The sequence below is a fragment of the Mus musculus genome, chromosome 7 (assembly GCF_000001635.26).
Source record: "Mus musculus strain C57BL/6J chromosome 7, GRCm38.p6 C57BL/6J".
In the NCBI taxonomy this organism is placed as follows: Eukaryota; Metazoa; Chordata; class Mammalia; order Rodentia; family Muridae; genus Mus; species Mus musculus.
In genome coordinates this window covers 81,027,968-81,047,517 of record NC_000073.6, presented here as the reverse complement: position 1 = coordinate 81,047,517, position 19,550 = coordinate 81,027,968, and the positions used below count along the sequence as shown (strand labels likewise).

The following is a 19,550-nucleotide window of genomic DNA, read 5'->3' as shown; positions in this document are numbered from 1 at the left end:
TTCTTGAACAGTACCAGTCTAGGAAAGAACTGTGAGATCCCCTCAGGCAAAGCTTCTTAGAGAGTAGCACGCCTTTAACACTAGCACTCAGGAGGCAGAGGCTGGAAGATCTCTGAGTTCAAAGCCAGCCTGGTTTACAGCGAGGGCTCCACAAGAGCCAGGAACACAGACAGCCTTAGTCTCAACAGACACACACACACACACAGAGCCATTTCTCTACTTCAGAGAATGGAGGCAAAGGTAGTGGAATGGGCTTGACTTTAGGTCTAGTGCATCAGGACAATGGCTATGTATGTGACAGCACTGTGACCCTTGAAGTTAGTGATATTACAGGTCTATAGTCACTTGAGCACTTAATGAGATGGCTCTCCTCCCAGTTGTAATTGGAATAAATGACTTTACCTTATTTCTATGACCCATTTCCCACACAGCCAATAACATGTATTGGTTTCTAGTATTCTTGCATGTAACACAATTTAAAATTAAAAAATATATATATAGGAGTGTAGTGGCTTACACCTGTCATTTTGGTAGTTGGGAGCCTGAGGCAGATGGGTCTCATGACTTTAAGGCCAGCCTAGACTATAGAATGAATTTTAGACTAGCCTATGCTAGAGATTAAAACTATCTTTATATACACACATTTTTTTTTTTTAGTTTTTTATTTTATTTTTGTTTTTGTTTTGAGACAGGGTTTCTCTGTGTAGCCCTGGCTGTTTTGGAACTCACTCTTTAGACCAGGCTGTCCTAGAACTCAGAAATCCACCTGCCTCTGCCTCCAAGTGCTGGGATCAAAGGCGTGCACCACCACTGCCCAGCCTAGTTTTTATTTTTATTTTTTTTTAGACAGAGTCCCATGTATTCCAGGCTGGCCTCAAACTCACTATGCAACCCAGGCTGACTTGAAACTGACCCTCCTGTATCTACCTCCAAGGACTGTAGATGTGTGTGTACCATTCTTCCCAGCTTCATAAGAGCACATTTAAAGGCCATTGCATTATACAATGAACTAGTTCAAGAATGCTTCTGGATGCAGGTCCTTAAAGTGCTAAGATGACAGGATTTAAAGATGCTCGAGAATTATCAATAGGCAGAAAGCCCAATTTGAAAAGGCTCAACGAAAGGCAAAAGACCCCAATATGTAAAAGCAAAAACCCGGATACAAATTGAAATATAAATAAATGTACTTGCAGGGAAAGAGCCTTTCCATTTTGTATAGATCTTAGCCAAAAAGAAAATTAATAAGTAAGAAAGAGAATCCTGTAAGAACTCTTGTCTTTGAGACAGTCTTTCCTACTGGGGCATAAACATTAATGGAATGAGTAGAATCAAGCCTGTTCAAGATACCCAAAGACACAAAGCAACCTCATCACCAGGAGACGAGAACCTGAGGCCAAATGACTGCCAAACAACAGGGAACAAGAAGCAGCATTTCTGTGAGGGTTTTTTGTTTGTTTGTTTTTGAGGACAGGGTTTCTCTGTGTAGCCCTGGTTGTCTTGAAACTAACTCTGTAGACCAGGCTGACCTCCAAAGCTACTTGCCTCTGTTGGGATTAAAGGCGTGGCCACCACTGTCACTACCACCTGACTGCATTTCTGATTTTTAATTATTGGCTTTCTCCATTTTCTTACACTGCTCCTGAGATCAGCCAAGTAAAATGAGAAAGTCTGTGTGGTGGTATATGCCTATATATAACCTTATTATTCAGGAAGCCGAGGCAGGATTTAGGACTAACCTGGGCTACAAAAGAAGACTTGTCTTAATAAAAGGAAACAAAACAAAACAAAACAAAAGACCGGGAGGCAGCTCAGTAATAGAGCACTTGTCTAGTATGCTCAATACCCTAGGACATTCACCACTATGACCATAATTATAATATCATTATAATTATATCATAAATTCAATTATGAATATACCAAAGGACTAGAAGGTGATGCAAAACTGTTAGCTGCCTTGCTAAGAGTGGGGTGTAAATACATGTTTTACATGTCTCTATTACTGATCTGTCATTTTATAATAAAAAGGCATTTTAAACAAGGACCTGGAAAAAAAATGTTATTCGGGAGTCATTCTGTGCTCCCTGCTGAAGCGGCAGAGTGGGCAGAGTGTCGACGAAGGTGAGCGGCAGTCTTGGAGACGACAAAGGACATATTCTAGGATGTAGAAGATCTAATCTTGGTCAGGTCAGCCCAAGAGCTCTGTGGTTATATTACAAATTGTGCTCGGTGTGTTCATTCATGCCCATTCATACTCTCAGCCATACACCTGGAGGAAGCCTTTAAAGAGTTACACTGAGCCAACCTCTACAACACTGCGTAAGTGGGAAAAAAGCAGGCTTCAGAACATGACGGATAGAATGCTACTGTTTGTATTAAAAATAGATATATAAATATACATATTTATAAACTCATAAATGCATAGAATTGCTCTGAAAGGATACACAAGGTAGAGATAACAATGAGGAACTCTGGCAAGGGCACTGGAAGCTGACCTCCACCAAGAACTTTACTTTTTATTGTATGTTCATTTGTACTGTTGAATGCCTTATGTTGTCAAATGTATATGTATCTATTTTTCCAAACCCCCCCAAAAAAAGTTTTTTAAATTACCTGGTGTTGAATGTACAATGGTATACAGGACAGAAGTTCCTCAGCCTAGGGCAAGGCAAAATGTGGGAATTCTAAGGTGGGCCACAACACAACCATTAAATTTTTAAAACCCAGACTGTTTACATAAGAGGCAAATTCTTTACAACAATTAGTCCACGGAAATTCAGCATATCATTTTACAGAGACAAAGCAGTTAGAGAGTAAATACTAGTCATTTGTCAAGCCTCAGGGTATCCAGATGGGTAGCTTCTAGAGGGTAGCAGATCTAAGCTAGCTTGGTCAGGAGAGCATCCGCTGCAGGGGAAGTATCTGTTACAGCAAGCATCCTCGGATGACCGACAGTGTACTAAAACACTGTCCTGAGCAATCAGGAGATACTGACTCGAAGGGAACCGTGTGTTCCCCAGACATTAGGTAACCTCTTCTAAAGAGTGCTCCAGAAATGATGGCTCTTCATATGGAAAGTAAACCCCAGTGAGAGACGACATCAGGGACACCGCATGTGCAAACGCAGGGCCCTCCTTGGGGTGACAAGGCACTGGAGGATCTGACATTAAGGGGCACCCTGCCTTTTTTGGGAACTAGAAGGGTGGGCTTTGGATGGCTCCACACTGCTGACAGGCTGGCTGCAGCCAGAGCAGCCCTGTCACTAAGGCAGCACAGGTTTGACTCAGCACCGTCATCACAGGTAGCCCAATATGTCTGTCATTTAACCTAAGGCTGGTTTTTTGCCTCTGTAAAATAGAAGGGTAGCTGAGATCCTTGTGATGATGAAGTGAAAGTCTCTGGTAAGAGTTAAACAAGATGCTGGACCTGAGGAGGGCTGGGAATGCGATCTTCATCATCACTGCATAATGGATAAGCAAACGGGCCCCGTTCCTAACTGAACCCCACATCCAGTGAGATGAGCTCCACCTCACTGTGTCTACAAGTGCAGAAGCCCCTAGCCACATGGTAGCCTGGAACCTAGAGCGCTTGCGCACTCATGACCTCAGGAAAGTCTTGAAGTAGCTGGATGAGGATTCCTACCTCTGCTGAGAGAGGAGCCCATGAGGATGAGGGTGCTAGGGACTGGCTGAGGGCAGCACAGGTTTCCCACAGCAGGTCCTATTCTACTATTCCAAGAGGCTGGATCTGATATGAGGACAGTGGCTCCACCCTTAGTTTCTCCACCTTCTTTGTTCTCCAGCTCCCATGGTTTCTGAGTGGGAAGAAATGCAGCCATACAGCTCAAAGCCCTCCTTAAGAACCTGCTCTCATGAACGATCTGGGGTACAATGTTGGGTAATCTCCCACATGGGGGAGATTAGCATGAGGTGAAGGACTGACGGGATCTGAAGAGAAAGCAGGGTATGTGAAGGAACTGGGAAAGGGGCAGTGGCTGGCTTGGGACCCGCTCAGTAGGGCTTGCTTCCCTTCACTGTCAGCTGGGGAAGCAGAGAAGTGGAGGCCTTGCCAGAAAGAATGCTCATTAAAATGGTGTGTACAGCAGAGCCTCTCTGGAACCGAGGCAAGCACTAACTTTTCCCACTGCCACTAGCTTTTCACTAAAAATTTGGCATTTGATAGAGCAAGGAAAAAAAAAGTCTTCAGTTGTGAAAAGGTCATGCATATTTATCCAACTTGATTCCTAATTGGTATTCATGCCTCCCTTGAAAGATCAAGCCTAGGAACTCAGCCAGCACCCCTTCCCTGTGCTACAGGACCTAGCCCGAGCCTGTTGGGTCCAAGAACACCTTCCCACAACTTGTCCCAGTCTCATCTAATCCCATTTCTACCAAGTCTGGATTTGCTGTGGCAATAGCAGTCTCTGAATGTTGTATGAATGTCACAGAATTCCTTCTCCTCGTTCCTCACCAAGAATCTCTTGGGTTGAAAACCCTTCGATGGAAAGATGTCCAGAGAATATCAATAGACCTTAAGGCTAATGCTGCCAGGCCAGTCCTTGGAGGTGGCTCTTGACCAGTACTGACACCCCACCACACCACCCTGCTCCTTTAGAACTCTCCAGAGAACCAAGATGTATAGGACTCCTGCTTTCCCAAGCACAAGCCCCAGAACCTAGAGCTCCCGTGGGCAGCAGGAAATGCTGTTTTGCTTCAGATGGGGCAGTCAGGGCTGTCTGGGAAGAGTCTCAGGTGGAGCAGGGAAGGGCTAGCTCACCAGAAGAGGAATACAAGAGCCTACCTGCATGGTAAGATTTTTTTTTATTGAAATATAGTCTGAGCAACAAGAGTGTAGCCGAGAGGAGGAGCTGGCCTTCCTGAGGCAGCAGCAGCTCTAATGGCACAGGAACAAAAATACAAATACCCCAATATCTGTGTGCCACACACCCCACCTGTCAGGGATTGCAGGACAGCAGCAGAAGGAAAACCCACCACAGCCCCAAAGAGGATCTGGCTCTTGGCACCTGCCTGCCTTGGCCATACTTCGTGCTTCTCTCAGGTCGAAACAGGAGTGTACTGCCATTTTTCCCACCCACAGAGACATGATCAGAGTGACAGGTGAAGTCCTCAGGATGATTCTGGGAAAAAGAATCAGAGAAAGAAGACAGGAAGGAAAGGGTGAACAAGGGACCTCACCAAGCCAAGCTGGGCAGAGTTCCCAGAGGAATGGCCAGCACCCTTCATTTCCCTCCTTCTTGGGCTCTGAAGGCAGGAAGGAGAACTCTGCGGTGTCTCCCGATGAACACTGCAGGTAGGAAGCCCAGAGCACAGCTACTGAGGGGTTGCACACTGAGCTGACACACAGCACTGGGGCTGTACTACCTAAGTAGCCTGGGGCTGGAAGGACATGGATGAGAATTGGGGTATCAATAAGCAGCATTAAGCCATAAATAACAGAAGCAAATTCAGAGCTGTGAAGAATTCTGGGTGACCCCACATTTTGGGGGGCTGGGAGATATCCAGAACCCACAGCTCAGAATAGACACTGCTCCAGAGCACAGTGGCCACACAAACACTGCGACAGAGCTCTTTATTTCCCACGGTCTGCACAGCAGCTGGAGGGTACCACAGCCCGACTGATGGCTACAAAGCCTCTGGTCACACCTGAGGAGATAGTGCATGGCTGTTCTGGTCCTGAGAGGCCTGTGGTTGATTCTGAGGGTCTTGGGCACTGTCTTCATCCAGAGCCAGACCTTGCTGACCTCCTAGGTCAGTAACCAAAGGCTCACTGGCACATTCTTCCAGTCCATTCTCTTTCGTCTCCATGGCTACCTCCTCTCCAGAGCATGCCTCGGAGTCTGGGGCTTCCACCTTCACCTCCACAATGTCTTCTCCCCCCTCTTCCTGGTCTCTCACTTTGTGGACTATGAACAGGTGGCGGTTGAGGGAGCTGGTAGATGTGTAGCACAAGCCACAGAGAAGACACTGGGCTGTGGAGCTGTCCACCTGGTGCTGAGGTATGTGGCTCTGGAACTCAAGTTCCGAGTCTGTGGCGAAGGTGCACTTTGCACACTGAAACAGGGACTTGTGCCTTTTGGTGGAGGAAACAGTCGCACCATTGCTAGTGCCTGGAGCGTCTGCCATTCTGCTGACAGGTCTTTTCAGATGGTTCACCTGGAAGACAAGTGTGAGCAGAGATGAAGCCAAGCTCACATGCACTTTCTGCTCATCAAGTGCCAGGAACTCAGGCGGAGGTCAGAAGACAACTTTTGGGGAGTCATTTTTTCTCCCTCCTCTGTAGGTTCTAGGGACAGAAGTATTCGCTTTCTTTCATGTGTAAGTGTTTTACCTGCGTGTATGCATGTATACCATGTGCATGCTTGGTGCCTGAGAAGGTCAAAAGAGAGTACTGGATTCTCTAGAACTGCACTTGTGGGTAGTTCTGAACCACCATGTGGGTGCTAGGAATCTAATCGGGTCCTTTCACAGCCACAGGACGAGTTCTTAACTGCTGGGGCAGTTCTCTGGCCCCAATCCTTCCCTTTCAGTGTTCTGTACTCACGCTTAACAGAAAGGTAAAAGGAGTCTCCCCTAACCTACTCCTCAGGTCTGTTCAGAATGGATCACCTGCTAAGCTTAGTCTTTGTCAGCTGGGTCACCTGGGTAGAGGGAAAATGCCTCCTTCAGGCTGACCTACAGATAAGTCTGCAGGGCGTTTTCTTAGACTGACCTTAGATTAGATTTCATTAGACTTGACATGGAAGGTCCCAGCTCACTGTGGGTGGTGTTAACCCTGTGCAGGTGTTCTGAACTATCTAATAAAGCAAGCTTACTAAGATCTAGAAAGCCAGCCAGTAAGCAGTGCTCCTCAGGTTCCTGCCTTCAATTTTGGCCCTGATCTCCCTCCATGACGGACTATAAACTGTAAGCTGCAATAAAGTCTCTCCTCTCCAAATTGTTTTTGCCCAAAGTCTTTATCACACCAATAAGAGAATAAACTAGGAATCCTGGGTTTTATAATTCCTCCAAGAAACATCTCATGCATGCTTAGATACAAGAAGAAGGCTGTGAACTGACTGCACGTCATTGCTTTTGTGCACGTCTCTCATCCTACACTCATACTTGATAGCGTACTGGAACCCATCCCCATGTGAGCAAACACTGAGGCTTCTTTCTGCCCTGGCAGCAGCACACTGACCTACTGTAGGCTGACAGCGTCCTCCAGCAGATACCCAAGTTTCTCTTTGTCACTGAACACACCGCTATGCCTAATGCCCAAAGCTCTCTAATCGAAAAGTCCTAGGGCAGAACTGCTGTGTTGAAGGGCATGCCTGTTCTCATGTATTGGTGCTGAGAAAAAAGAAAAAAGGGAAGAAAGAAAGAAAGAAAGAAAGAAAGAAAGAAAGAAAGAAAGAAAGAAAGGAAGAAAGAAAGAAAAAGAAAGAAGGAAAGAAACTGACATTCTACCTACTCTGTGTGCAAAGGCTTCTACTAGCTAGCACCATTTCCTGAATGGCCAAAAAGTTTCAAGACAGCCCATGGCCTCCAGGTAGCTCTAACCTCCTGAGTCCTTCTCAGAGCACTTGGCCCTGTGCCATGATGGGGGGAGAATCTGCAGCACAGGGCACCAGGCTGCTCTAGAAGCTGACTGGAGTCAGGAAAGGAGCATGCAACAGGAATGAGGAAGAAAGCAGTGACTGGCCAGCTAGCCGAGCAGAGAGGGGTCGAGACTGGATTCTTTCCACAGCTACTGCCACAGAGAAGTAATAATCCTTCCTTGACAGGGCAGCTCTGCCTGCTGCCTGCCTGCTTGCCTGCTGCCTGCCTGCCTGCCTGCCTGTTGTCTGCCTGCCTGCCTGCCTGCCTGCTGCCTGCTTGTGTGCTGCCTGCCTGCCTGCCTGCTGCCTGCTTGCCTGCTGCCTGCCTGCCTGCCTGCTGCCTGCTTGCCTGCTGCCTGCCTGCCTGCCTGCCTGTTGTCTGCCTGCTGTCTGTCTGCCTGCCTGCCTGCCTGCCTGAGTGGATTTTAAGGAAGCAGAAGTCAGGTTACAGCAGCAAAAGATTTTCCTATAGATCTTTGCTTGTTTCCTTCTTATGTTCAGGGCTCTAATGGGACACACAAAAACTAGTGACCACATTAGATGTTACTCTGCTTTCTCCATGGTCACAATCACTACTGGGTTCATGAAGCCCTTCTAATGCTTTTCCAGTCCCAGGCCTCCCTGGGCAGCCAGTTCACAGCAGTGATTCCACACTCACCTGAGGGGAAGGTCCACCTGGATGTCTGACTTTGGACGTCTGGCTCAAATCAGGGTTTCTGATACCGTGCATAAGGCTAATGTGGCTCTCCAGGAGGGAGGGCCGAGGAAAGCTGGGGCTATCCTCGGTGCAGTACCTGCAAGAGCACGTTTGAAGAGGTAGGTGAAACCCCAGGTTCCCCAAGTGTTCCTCACAAATACCAGGACTGATAGCTACGTGAGCAGATAGACCTGCTAATCAAACCAGCAAAGATGGATAAGGGAGCAGATACCAGCAGGTCAGAAAGCTTGTACAGTTTACACTGGCCCTCATCCTAACACAACCCAGAGGGCCCAGTGCTAGGCCAGAGCACTGTCATGTGTCACAGTCTCTACTCTCAGACACTAGGCCCCAGTGAGAAAATCCAGGGCTGGAAATTAAGAGGAGAGAATCAAGAGCTGCCAGGCCTGGAAGATGGCTCCTGGTTTGCCTGACTTCTCACTTAGCTGGTGTTTTCCTCTTGCTTTAGGCCCCTGATCTCATAGCACAGAAGAGCCCCGATGATGCCACAGGCAAAGCTTTCGGAACTTCAGGCTTTTCCCCTCCCCTTTCCAGACTCACCCACAAGTGTAGACCTTCTTTACTGTGTCATGGTTGTTGCGAATGTGTTTGCGCAGGCTGCTAGGGTTGTGAAAGGACTGTTCACACTGCCGGCATGGGTACCGCTTCAGCGTCTAAGGGAAGAAAAAACAAGTCCCAAAGCATCAGAATCCTAAGTTTGTTCTAGATGGTATGGTCAGATAGAACACCCTCAAGTCCTTAAGAGCTATAGTACCCAGCCTGCCCACAGCACAAGGAACCTGAGAGGTTAGCCACATAAGAGGATCCTAGCCCAAGAATCCCAGTGCTACACAGTGGCATGTGGCCACACTTACCCGACCGTGGCTCTTTTTCATGTGAGACACGTAGCTCTCTCGATCAGGAACCCACTCTTGGCACTCCTGACAGGTCCAACCAGTGCTCCTCATCCGGGGCCTTGCTTCAGCCCTGCGGTGAGCTTCTGGCCGGCCCCAACGGCCAGCAGTCAGGGAGCTGCCTCTAGCGGCTACATTTGTAGCTGGGGGCTCGGCAGGAGCTCGAGAGCCAGGGCGGTTAGAAGATGTGTCTGTTGAAGACTGGAGGCTTGACAGCTCCTCCACGTTCCGGGGAACACCATGGGTATTCTGGGGATTGGGAGAGAGATTACTGACAAGGCAAGGGAAAAGATGCCCAGAGTTACACCCCTGGCCCGAGGCACATCACTTCTTCCCAAAGTACCTCACCTTGACATGCTGCATTAACTCTGGTTTCTGCAGAAACAGCAGTGGGCACTCAGGGCACTTGAAAACACCCGCCTGTGTCTTGCTGACATTCTGGTAAAAATGTTGTTGAATGTGCCTCTTCTTATTGAAGACCATTTCACAGGAGCACTTATAAATTAGCCTGACAAAACAAGCCCCGGAGGTGTGAGGTAACCGGGGCTCTGCTGGCAGAGTCAAACAGCCCCTCTCCCCCGTCTCTGCTCTCTCTGAACCAGAGTGAGGTTTGAGGATCCACTAGCCTGAGCCAGTGTTCATCTTTTCCTGCCTTGGGATGTCCTCAGGAGACTCCACACATCTCTCCATAGCATCAGCTCCCCAGCCCATCCTTGTACCACCCTTACAGCATCCAGGCCACCCTCTCTGCCCCACAGGACCTAGTGGTCCTGCAGCTGCACTCACTGGGAGGGTTTGTGGGGCTGGGTGGGGTGCTGGGTGGTACTGTGGTCCATCGTACTACTGGCAGTCTTGAAGGCCATGGGGCAGAATGCACATTTGTGGAAGACCTGGCAGTGTCGCTCCTGGATGTGGCTTTTCAGCAAGGCCAAAGTCAGGTGGATGACACCACAGTGAATGCACCTGGACAACAAAAATGGGGGTGCGTTAGACTCAAGCTGAAGAGGGATGGCAGTCAAGAAGAGAGTCACCTCAGGGCTCTTCTCCCTCATTCCAGCCTATAGGTTGCAGCCTCTGCACATACATCCTAATATTGTGTTTGCTACTATCTGCACAAAGCCAAGGCACAAGACTCCTAGAGCCCAAGGTCATACCTGGCAGAGAAGGACAGATAACAATCCTCAGCCCTCCCCAGATTGGCCACCCTAGGAACCAAAATTCTGAGCCTCGGAGAGAAGCTGATAGGAACAGAGAGGAAGGAGAATGCTATCAACTGGAAGGGTGACAATACAGAAGTACAAGGAGGAATTTCAAAGGGAAGTTGTAGAAAGCTGTTCCCTTCCCGTGGGCTACCACTAAGAAATTAGGGGTAGCTCACTAACTAGTGCACAACAGGGGTGTGACACCCACCGCAGTACCCATTGCATTCAGTCAACTTCGAGAGACCAGGAAGTACTCTCAACAGCACTGGGAACTGCTGTGAGCAAGAACTGCTCTGTAGCAGTAATGTAAGGACAGTTGGGTCTGCATACAAATGGGGCTCCTCTATACAGGTATGGGGTGGGGGTATTTATTTATCCATTCATTCATTCATTCATTCATTTATTCATTCATTCATTTAGTGTTTTTTGAGGCAGGGTTTCTCTGTGTAGCTCTAGATGTAGAAGCTGTTAAATTTTAAATTAATGAAATTATATTACAAATTCAGTTCCATGCCATCAAGAGGACTCAGCAGGTCTGGGTTCTTGCTGCCAACTCTTGACCTGAGTTCGATTTTCAGAACTCAAATGGCAGGAAACTACCAACTCCCAAAAGTTGTGCACAGGGCTCCACACACACACCATGCATGCAGGCACATAGACACAAAGTAAAATCAGTGTCTGACACAGGGAAGTATCTTCATCCTATAGCCACACTTTAAAACAGATAGAAGACAGTCTTATAATTTTATGTTGTGGAAATATACATTTTTTTTTTTTTTTTCGAGACAGGGTTTCTCTGTATAGCCCTGGCTGTCCTGGAACTCACTTTGTAGACCAGGCTGGCCTCGAACTCAGAAATCCGCCTGCCTCTGCCTCCCGAGTGCTGGGATTAAAGGCGTGCGCCACCACGCCCGGCTGGAAATATACATTTTTAAAAGAAATACATGTATATTATTCAATTTTTTCTATTATCAGTAATAGTGTATTCTTGCTTTCTTATGACACCATTAACCACATTCCATTTTTTTTTTTTAAAAGGACAGATTGTTTTAAAATTCTAAAACATCTGTGGAGGAGAGGGCCGAAAGATTGGGCCATGGCTCGAGAGCGCTTCAGAGCTTGGGCTGCTTTCCTGAGGACTGGGTTTGATTCCCAGCCCCACCCATGTGATGGCAAACCACCATCCAGAGACCCTCCCCAGTCTCTGTGGATACCAGGCATACACATGGTTCATAAACATACATACACATGGTTCATAAACATACATGATAAACAAAGTTTAAAAATAATAAAACTAAATCTTAAAAGAGATTTATTTGAAAAGTAGGGAAGGGTGCTATGAAATGCCATCTTCTGAGCAAGACACAGCCACTGCCATCAAGAACTCACAGCATCAGACACTGACCGTTGGGTCTGCATACAAATGGGCTCCTCTATACAGGTATGGGGTGGGGCATGCCCCTCATTGCTGAACTATTTGTTACTAAGAAATTCAGGGAGAAATTCATTGCCTTCAGCTGGGTACTGGTGATTTTATCAGACAGAATCAATGGACAGTTAGTTCCACTCCAATGCTCACACAGATGACCCTGGTTAAACCCTGGTCATAGGGTGAAACCAAGTCATGTGACTCTGGAAAAGATATGTGGAAGGATGGGATATAGAGGCTGAGAGAAACAGGAGGAAAAGCCAGGTGGGAATGATGCACACCTTTAGTCCTAACACTTAGGCAGAGGCAGGCAGATCTCTGAGTTTGAGGCCAGCCTCGTTTACAGAGTGAGTTTCAGAAAGAAAAGGAAAGAGAAGAGAAGAGAAGAGAAGAGAAGAGAAGAGAAGAGAAGAGAAGAGAAGAGAAGAGAAGAGAAGGAAAGGAAAGGAAAAAGGAAAAAAAGGAAAGGAAAGGAAAGGAAAATGAGAGAGAGAAATTCGAGGAAAGGGAGGATTAATTAAAACACATATGTACACATATGAAATTATCAAAAAGAATAAAATAATCAAAATTTCAATTTCTTAAAGCATATATATGTACATTTACATAAAATGTAATTATATGATACATATATACAATATATATAATTTTTTAAGCATTGTCCTTTTTAAAAAATCAGAAAGAATAAGAATACAAACTAATACTATAAAACTGTAACAGCATTCAGTAAAATGGAGCATAGTTATCTTTTTACAAATTGTTAAATAGCATTGCACCAAAAGAATGGGAAGAAATATCTACAAAGCATGTATCTAATAAGAAACTTAGTAACAAATGTTGGCAAAGACAGATAAAAACTTCACACTCCCAGTTAGGAATTAAAATGGTACAGTTGCTTTGGAAAATAGTCTGTCAGGCCTCATAAAGTTAAGCAGAGTTAGGATTTGGCTTTTGTATTTACTCCAATGTGTTCACTTAAAAAAGAGGACATAGCCAGCCAGGCGTGTAGCACTCAGAAACCTAAGGTGAAAAGAGTGTAAGCTTGCAGCTGGGAACCCCTGGGTGCCATTGAGACTCTCTAGAACTAACAATTCAAAGACAGCCTGAGAGGCTTCTCTGTAGGAGAATACTTGACTAGCACTTGGGGCCTTGGGTTCAATCTGTAGAATTTAGGGAGGAAAAGATTAAAATAAAGTATCTTGGCACTGAGCGTGGTTGCACACACCTTTAGTCCCAGCATTTGAGAGGCAGAGTCAGTCAGACACAGGCAGATCTTTTTTAGTTTAAGGCCAGCCTGGTCCACATAGCAAGTTTCAGGCCAGCCAGAGCTATATAACAAGATCTTGTCTCAAAACAACAAAAACCCAAGATGTAGGAAAACAAACAAACAAACAAACGACACAGCTCCCTAAATGTTTTGCTATTGAATGAGTTGCTATCAGTCTGGATTTGATCTTAGAATTGGCTGTATGAACTCAAGTCAAAGTTTAAAAGGTTCTGGAATCTTTTATTTTATTTTGCTTTAAAAAATGGATTTCTGTGTTGTTATTGTTTGTTTGTTCACTTGTTTGCTTTTTTGAGACAGGGTTTCTGTGTAGCCCCAGCCATCCTGGGATTCACTCTGTAGACCAGGCTGGCTTGGAACCGCCAGAGATCCACCTGCCCCTGCCTCCTGAGTGATGGGATTAAAGGTGTGCGCTACCACTACCCAGCAAGGATTTTATTTTTAATTATGTATATATGTATATGTCTGTGTATGGATTTGTTCATATAAGTTCAATAGAGGCCAGAAGAGGGAGTTGGCTCTCCAGAAGCTAAAGTTAGATATAGGTGTTGTTAGTTGTCCAATATGAACTCTCCTCTCTGCAAGAGGAGCTTGTGCCCTTACCTGCTGAGCCATCTCAGAGGGCCACGATTCAGTTCCCAAGACCCACATGGTAGAATTGATTCCTGCAAGTTTTCTATAGGCACACTGGCATGTACTCTTCCTCACAAATAAACCAATTACTATTTTTAATCCAAAACACTGATGAGTGTGAGGCAACAGGCTACACACAGATAGCCTGGTTTCCAGTCGAGGTTTGATCTTGAACCCCGGGAGAACCTGATGGGTGGTAATTCCCACCTGCATGGGACTGTAGGCGTTCAACCATGTCTCCTGTCGAAGTTACCACTCCCACAGCCCCCACAGGAGAGGCGCAGCTATTAGCCATGTAGGAACAGCACCAAGCCTTCCCACATGCAAATAAGGTTTCCCCAAACTCTCAGTCCAAGCCAATGAGAAGTGCCTGCAGTCAAACCTCGAATCACCCCCAGAACTGTATCTAAAGCCATGCAGGGAATTAAAGGTGTGCGAGAACTACTCCATCATCTGAGTGTTTTGTTCTAAGAGCTGTATGTAACACTTGGGAAGAGATCTCCTCTCCCGAAGAGCTACCTGAGGTCCCACCACACTTCTCACTAGATTGTCGGCTTTTCATCAGCCCAGCCGACCGACCCGACTCAGTTCAGAGTGGCTCGAAGTTTGCAACCCGGAAGGCAAAGTAGAGACTTCACCTTCCTGGCTGCACTCCCTTCATCGGAACCCTCGCACCCAGCCTGGACAGAGATCTCCGTGGAAAACCTCTGGTACCCAGGCCCACAGATGAGCCAGATTATATACTCTTGTTGCAAGCCCTTCTGTAGCTTTTCACTGCCCTGACTAAAGTCTACAAGTTTGTCAGGAAACATAAGGTGTCGCCTGGCCTAACCCTGCCAGCTCCCCAGCTCATTTCTCGACACCCTCCAGGTCATAGTCACATGCCTTATCCGTCCACCTGCTTATTACCCTGGTTATCCCTTTTGTGTTTGCTGTCTCCCTATCTCTACTTTGCCATATATACTCTCCTTTATCCTTCTACTTGAAAACCTCCTAATATCCCTGTGGTGGTTTGAATGAGACTGGCTACCACAGGCTCATGTTTGAATGTTTGGTCCCCAGTTAGTAGAACTGTTTGGGAAGGATTAGGTGGTATGACCTTGTTGGAATAGGTCTGGCCTTGTTAGATATGTGTCACCGGGGTGAGGTTTTTAAAAGCCTAAGCCAGGCCCAGTCCATCTCTCTGTCTGCCTGCCTGATGACTCACCCTCTGAAACTGTAAGCAAACCTTCAATTAAATGTTTCTTCTATATGTTAACCTGGTCATGGTGTTTCATCACAGCAACACAACACTAACTAGGACAATCTTTCATAAAATTTCCTGACCATTTCATTCTGAATTATTGTGAGTGTGTGTGTGTGTGTGTGTGTGTGTGTGTGAGAGAGAGAGAGAGAGAGAGAGAGAGAGAGAGAGCGCATTGAACCCCTGTAGCTGAAGTTATAGGCAGTTGTAATATGAATACAGGGATACAGAGAATGGAACCCAGGTTCTCTGTAAGACCAATCAGTGCACTGAACCATTGAGCTATCTCTCTAGCCCCTAACCTTGAACTTGTGTGTGTGTGTGTGTATGTGTGTGTGTGTGTGTGTGTGTTTGTGTGTGTGTAAAACCCTGGCTGTCCTAGAACTCATTCTGTATAGAGGCTGTTTCCAACTCTACCTGCTTCTATCTCACGGGAATTAAAGGTGTGCACCACAACTGCCCCGCTTTGAACTTCTTTTTGTAAAGTTTATTTATTTTTATTTTGTCTGTAAGGGGGTTTTGTCAGTGTATATGACTGTATGCCATGTGTGTCTAGTACTTGTGGAAGCCAGAAGAGGGCATCAATTCCTTGAGAATAGAGTTGCACATAGCTGTTAGCTGCACTGTGAGCAGAGAACTGAACCCAGGTCCTCTGGAAGACCTGCAAGAGCTCTTAACTGCTGCTCTGTTCCTCCAGCTCCTGGCCTTCAGGTCCTCTTAGTCTCCATGCTTCTAGTCCCTGGAATCTGAGGATTATAATCAAGTGCCTCCAATGCTCCACTCCAAAAATATATATACTTTTAAAAAACCAAACTGACAAACTGGGCATGAGAGTACCACTTGTAATCCCAGCATTTGTCTAAGGCAAGGTGATTGTGAATTTGAAGCTAGCTTGAGTAACAGAGGTCTAGGCCAACATGAAACATGATGGACTACACACAGAAACCTTGCCTCAAAAAAAAAAAAAAAAAAAAAAAAAAAAAAAAAAGCCAGGTGTGGTTGTACATGCACATAGTGTACACGTGTGTGTATAGATGTGTATGCATGTGAATGTGTGTCCATGTGTACACTTACTCAGGAAGCAAAGTTAAGAGGAATGCAATTGTAGGTCAGACAGGCCAACAGAATAAGAGAGGCAAAAAGAAAAAACAAACAAAGAAAAAAGCCAAGGAGGGAATTCGATAAATTGACAAAATGACTAAATATAAACAAAATGACTAAATAGTCTCTTCCCCTTCAAGGCTATTTACTCTAATATTTAATTTTATTTTTGTGTTTTGAGGGTTTTTTAAACTTATTTTTTATATATGTAGGTAGTAAGTATATACACACTTAGATATGTGGATGCATACCTATGTACAGCTGTATGTAGAGACCTGAGGTTGATATTGGGCATCTTCCTCTAACACTCTTCACTTTATTCACTGAACCCAGAGTATGCCAATACCACGACTCTAGCTAGGATGCTTGCCCTGGGTATCCGCTGTTGCTGCTTCTTACGCTGGGGTTACAGGTGACTACTATAGCTAGGCCTGCCTGGCTTTTACATGGGTTCTGGGCTCTAAAGCCAGTCCTCATGCTTGCACGGCAAGTACTTTATCTACCAAGCCATCTACCCAGCCATGGTTTAGTAGAAATGGTCTCCTGTGATATGGGCTACCCTTGAATTTGCTAAGTATCCAAGGATGACCATAGCACCTGATCCTCCTGCCTCTACCTCACAAATTTCAGGATTAGAAGATTGTGACACCACTCTTGGTTTAATATTTAACCTTTTTTCTCCTTTGGTTTTTTGAGACATGGTTTCTCTATGTAATCTTGGCTGTCCCAGAGCTCATTTTGTAGACCAGGCTAGCCTTGAACTCAGAGATCCGAGTACTTCTGCCTTGAGCTCTGTTATTAAAGGCATAGGCTACCATGCCTGGCTATAATATTTAACTTCTAAAAAACTAGTTTTCCCTCTTGTGCCCTTCCTATCCTCTATAAAGCAGAAATGTCTATCCATACACCAGCCAGCATTGCTTTCATTTGTTTTTGAGGCAAGGTCACTGGTAGCCCAGGCTGGCCTTGAACTCCTGATCTTATTTCTACCTCCTATTATGGTGTTAGAAATCAAATCTAGAACTTTTAAGCATGCTAGGCAAGCACTCTAGCAACTCAACTACATCTCATGCCCACTAGCCAACACACTTGTCCTATTTGGCTGTGTGAGTGTGTGCATTTTTGTGTCAGTATGAAGGTGTGCATGTGTCATGGTATGATCATGTAAAAGTTTGAGTGCAGAGGTTGGAAAGCAACCTCAGGTGTCAGTCCTTGCTTTCTACCTTGAGATAGGGTCTCTTTGTGGTTCATTGTTGTATATACCAAGCTATCTTGCTACAAACATCCAGGGTTTCTCCTACCCCCACCCATCTTACCACAAAATCATTGAAATTACAAACACATGCTACTATGTACAATTTTACAGAGGTCTTGGAATTTGAACTTAGGTCCTCACACTTGTATGACAAATGTTTTACCCAGTAAACCATCTTCCCATTGCCCTAATGGGTCCTTTTAAAAGAAAAATTAACGGCATTTATTGATTGATTGATTGATTGTGTGTATTTGTACATGCATTAGTACATGTTCTATGACGTGGGTGTACAAGTCAGAAAAACTACCCACAGAAGTTGTTTCTCCCCTTACAGCATGTGGGTAAAGTGTATCAGCAGGCTCATGAGTGGGTAACACTGAGCCATCTCACCAGCAACCTCTCCTCTGCCCCACCCCCTTTCCCCTTCTCGCCCCCAGTTGGGTTCTTAAAACCAAACCTCAGTATAAAACAAGTTTCAGCCTAGAAAATGGACCTGCCATTGGGCAATACCAGGACAGTAAGCGAGGTAGCACCTACCTGTAGCCCACTTTTCGGGCATAGTGCAGGCAATTCTCCTTTACGTGAGTCTGGAAGTAAGCAGAGCGACAGAGGACACCGCACTCCGGGCAGCAGTAGGGGGACTTGTGTGCATGGATCCGCTGGTGTGCACAGAAGCTGCACTGGTTGGGCAGCAGCATCTGGCATACCTGACAAGTCTAGGAAAGAAGACCAAGAAAGCAAATGACACGGGTGCAATGGGATGACAGCCAGGTAATTAATGCCTAGAACCTGGGAGGAGGAGGTACAAGGATTGCTACAAATCCCAGGACAGTCTTTGTTACACACTGGGTGATACCCAGTTTCAACAAAACCAAAACAGTAACAAGGAGAAAGGAAGAAAGTAGACCAATGTAGTATGTGACTTATGTAAATAGCCCCAAATAGGATATAGCTCAGACTCAGGCCGGAGGCCTAGCTCAGAGGCAGAGCTTGCCTTGCATGCCTGAGGTTCTACACTAGAAGCACTGCACTATAAACACAAACAAACAACAATCAAACAAGCTAGCAAAAAAATAAGGCAATCATGGCGGCACATATCTCTGACCTTAGTGATTGGCAGAAGGGTCATGAGTTTGAGTCCACTCTGTTACTTAGAGAAACACAGGTGTTTGTTTCTTAAAAAGTTAGGTATAGCAGGGTATACCTGTATTCCTAGCACCTGGGAGGTAGAAGCAAGATGATCAGGAATTCAAGGCCAGCCTTGGCTACAGAGTGAATTAGAGGCCAGAGCTACATGAGACATTGCTTCAAAATAAAGATAAACAATAAAAATAAGAGGCCCATGTAAGACTTTTTAATGTAATTAGGAAAGCTTGAATATAGATTTGTATGGGCAATATTAAAGAATGTCATTAATTTTACTAGTTGTGATGACAGCATAGTTAAATAAAAGCTTAAGAACAAGAAGATACACTCTACCATGTAAAGGCATAATGGTCCATGCCTTTAATCCTAGCACTTGGGAGGCAGAGGGAAGGTGGATGTCTGAGTTCAAGGCCAGCCTTGTCTGTGAGTTCCACAGAGTTGTATAGAGAGGCCCTGTATCCAAAAAAAAAAACAAAACAAAAAAAAAAAAAAAACAAGGAGGAGGAGGAGGAGGAGAAGGAGGAAGAAATAGACCTCTTTGCTGACATTCTATCCCAATTAAATGGCTCAGAATGCAAGGGAAAGGATGGAAAACACCCACCCCACCCATACCCAGTCAAGGCAGGGAGAGGCAGTTTTGCTTCAGGTGCAGACTTCCAGGAGGAAGACATAAAAAGTCAAGCATAATGTTCCTGCTGTGGTGGGGAGCTTCATCCTGCCTATCTATCTGAACACCTTTTGCCCTGGCTATGTGGCTTGACACTGGTATTGTCATGGAAAGCCAAGCCTAGTAGCCATCAAGGCTAACTCCTGATCTCAAGTCTCCCTCCCTAGAAGGCACATTTAGCAACAGGAGACACTATGAAGGATTCAGACTAGGCTGAGAAAAGCCCAGCAGCCTCCCAGAGCAGGCTATTATGTCTAGTTGTACTTTTCTGTAGAGCCCACAAGAACGATGTAGTGTAAGAGGTGCCAGCCCTGATTCTATGCCAATTTCTACCTATGCACAACTCTAGAATTTGGGTAAAAAGCAATGTGGAAAATATCATAG

The 19,550-nt window shown here is 45.6% G+C and overlaps 1 protein-coding gene across 1 annotated transcript in view; it reads right to left on the bottom strand.

Annotated features, from left to right (window-relative positions):
* Nucleotides 1–2,355: 2,355 nt before the first annotated feature.
* Nucleotides 2,356–19,550, bottom strand: part of Zfp592 (zinc finger protein 592) — a 51,479-nt gene continuing 34,284 nt past the window's right edge. Inside the window, exons 4-10 of the mRNA NM_178707.4 lie at nt 17,891–18,069; nt 9,992–10,168; nt 9,554–9,713; nt 9,167–9,454; nt 8,853–8,965; nt 8,253–8,388; nt 2,356–6,170 (exon numbers count right to left, since the gene is read on the bottom strand). Of these exons, the coding sequence (NP_848822.2) occupies nt 5,655–6,170; nt 8,253–8,388; nt 8,853–8,965; nt 9,167–9,454; nt 9,554–9,713; nt 9,992–10,168; nt 17,891–18,069 (1,569 nt within the window). The 3' untranslated portion in view covers nt 2,356–5,654. The remainder of the gene's footprint in view (nt 6,171–8,252; nt 8,389–8,852; nt 8,966–9,166; nt 9,455–9,553; nt 9,714–9,991; nt 10,169–17,890; nt 18,070–19,550) is intronic.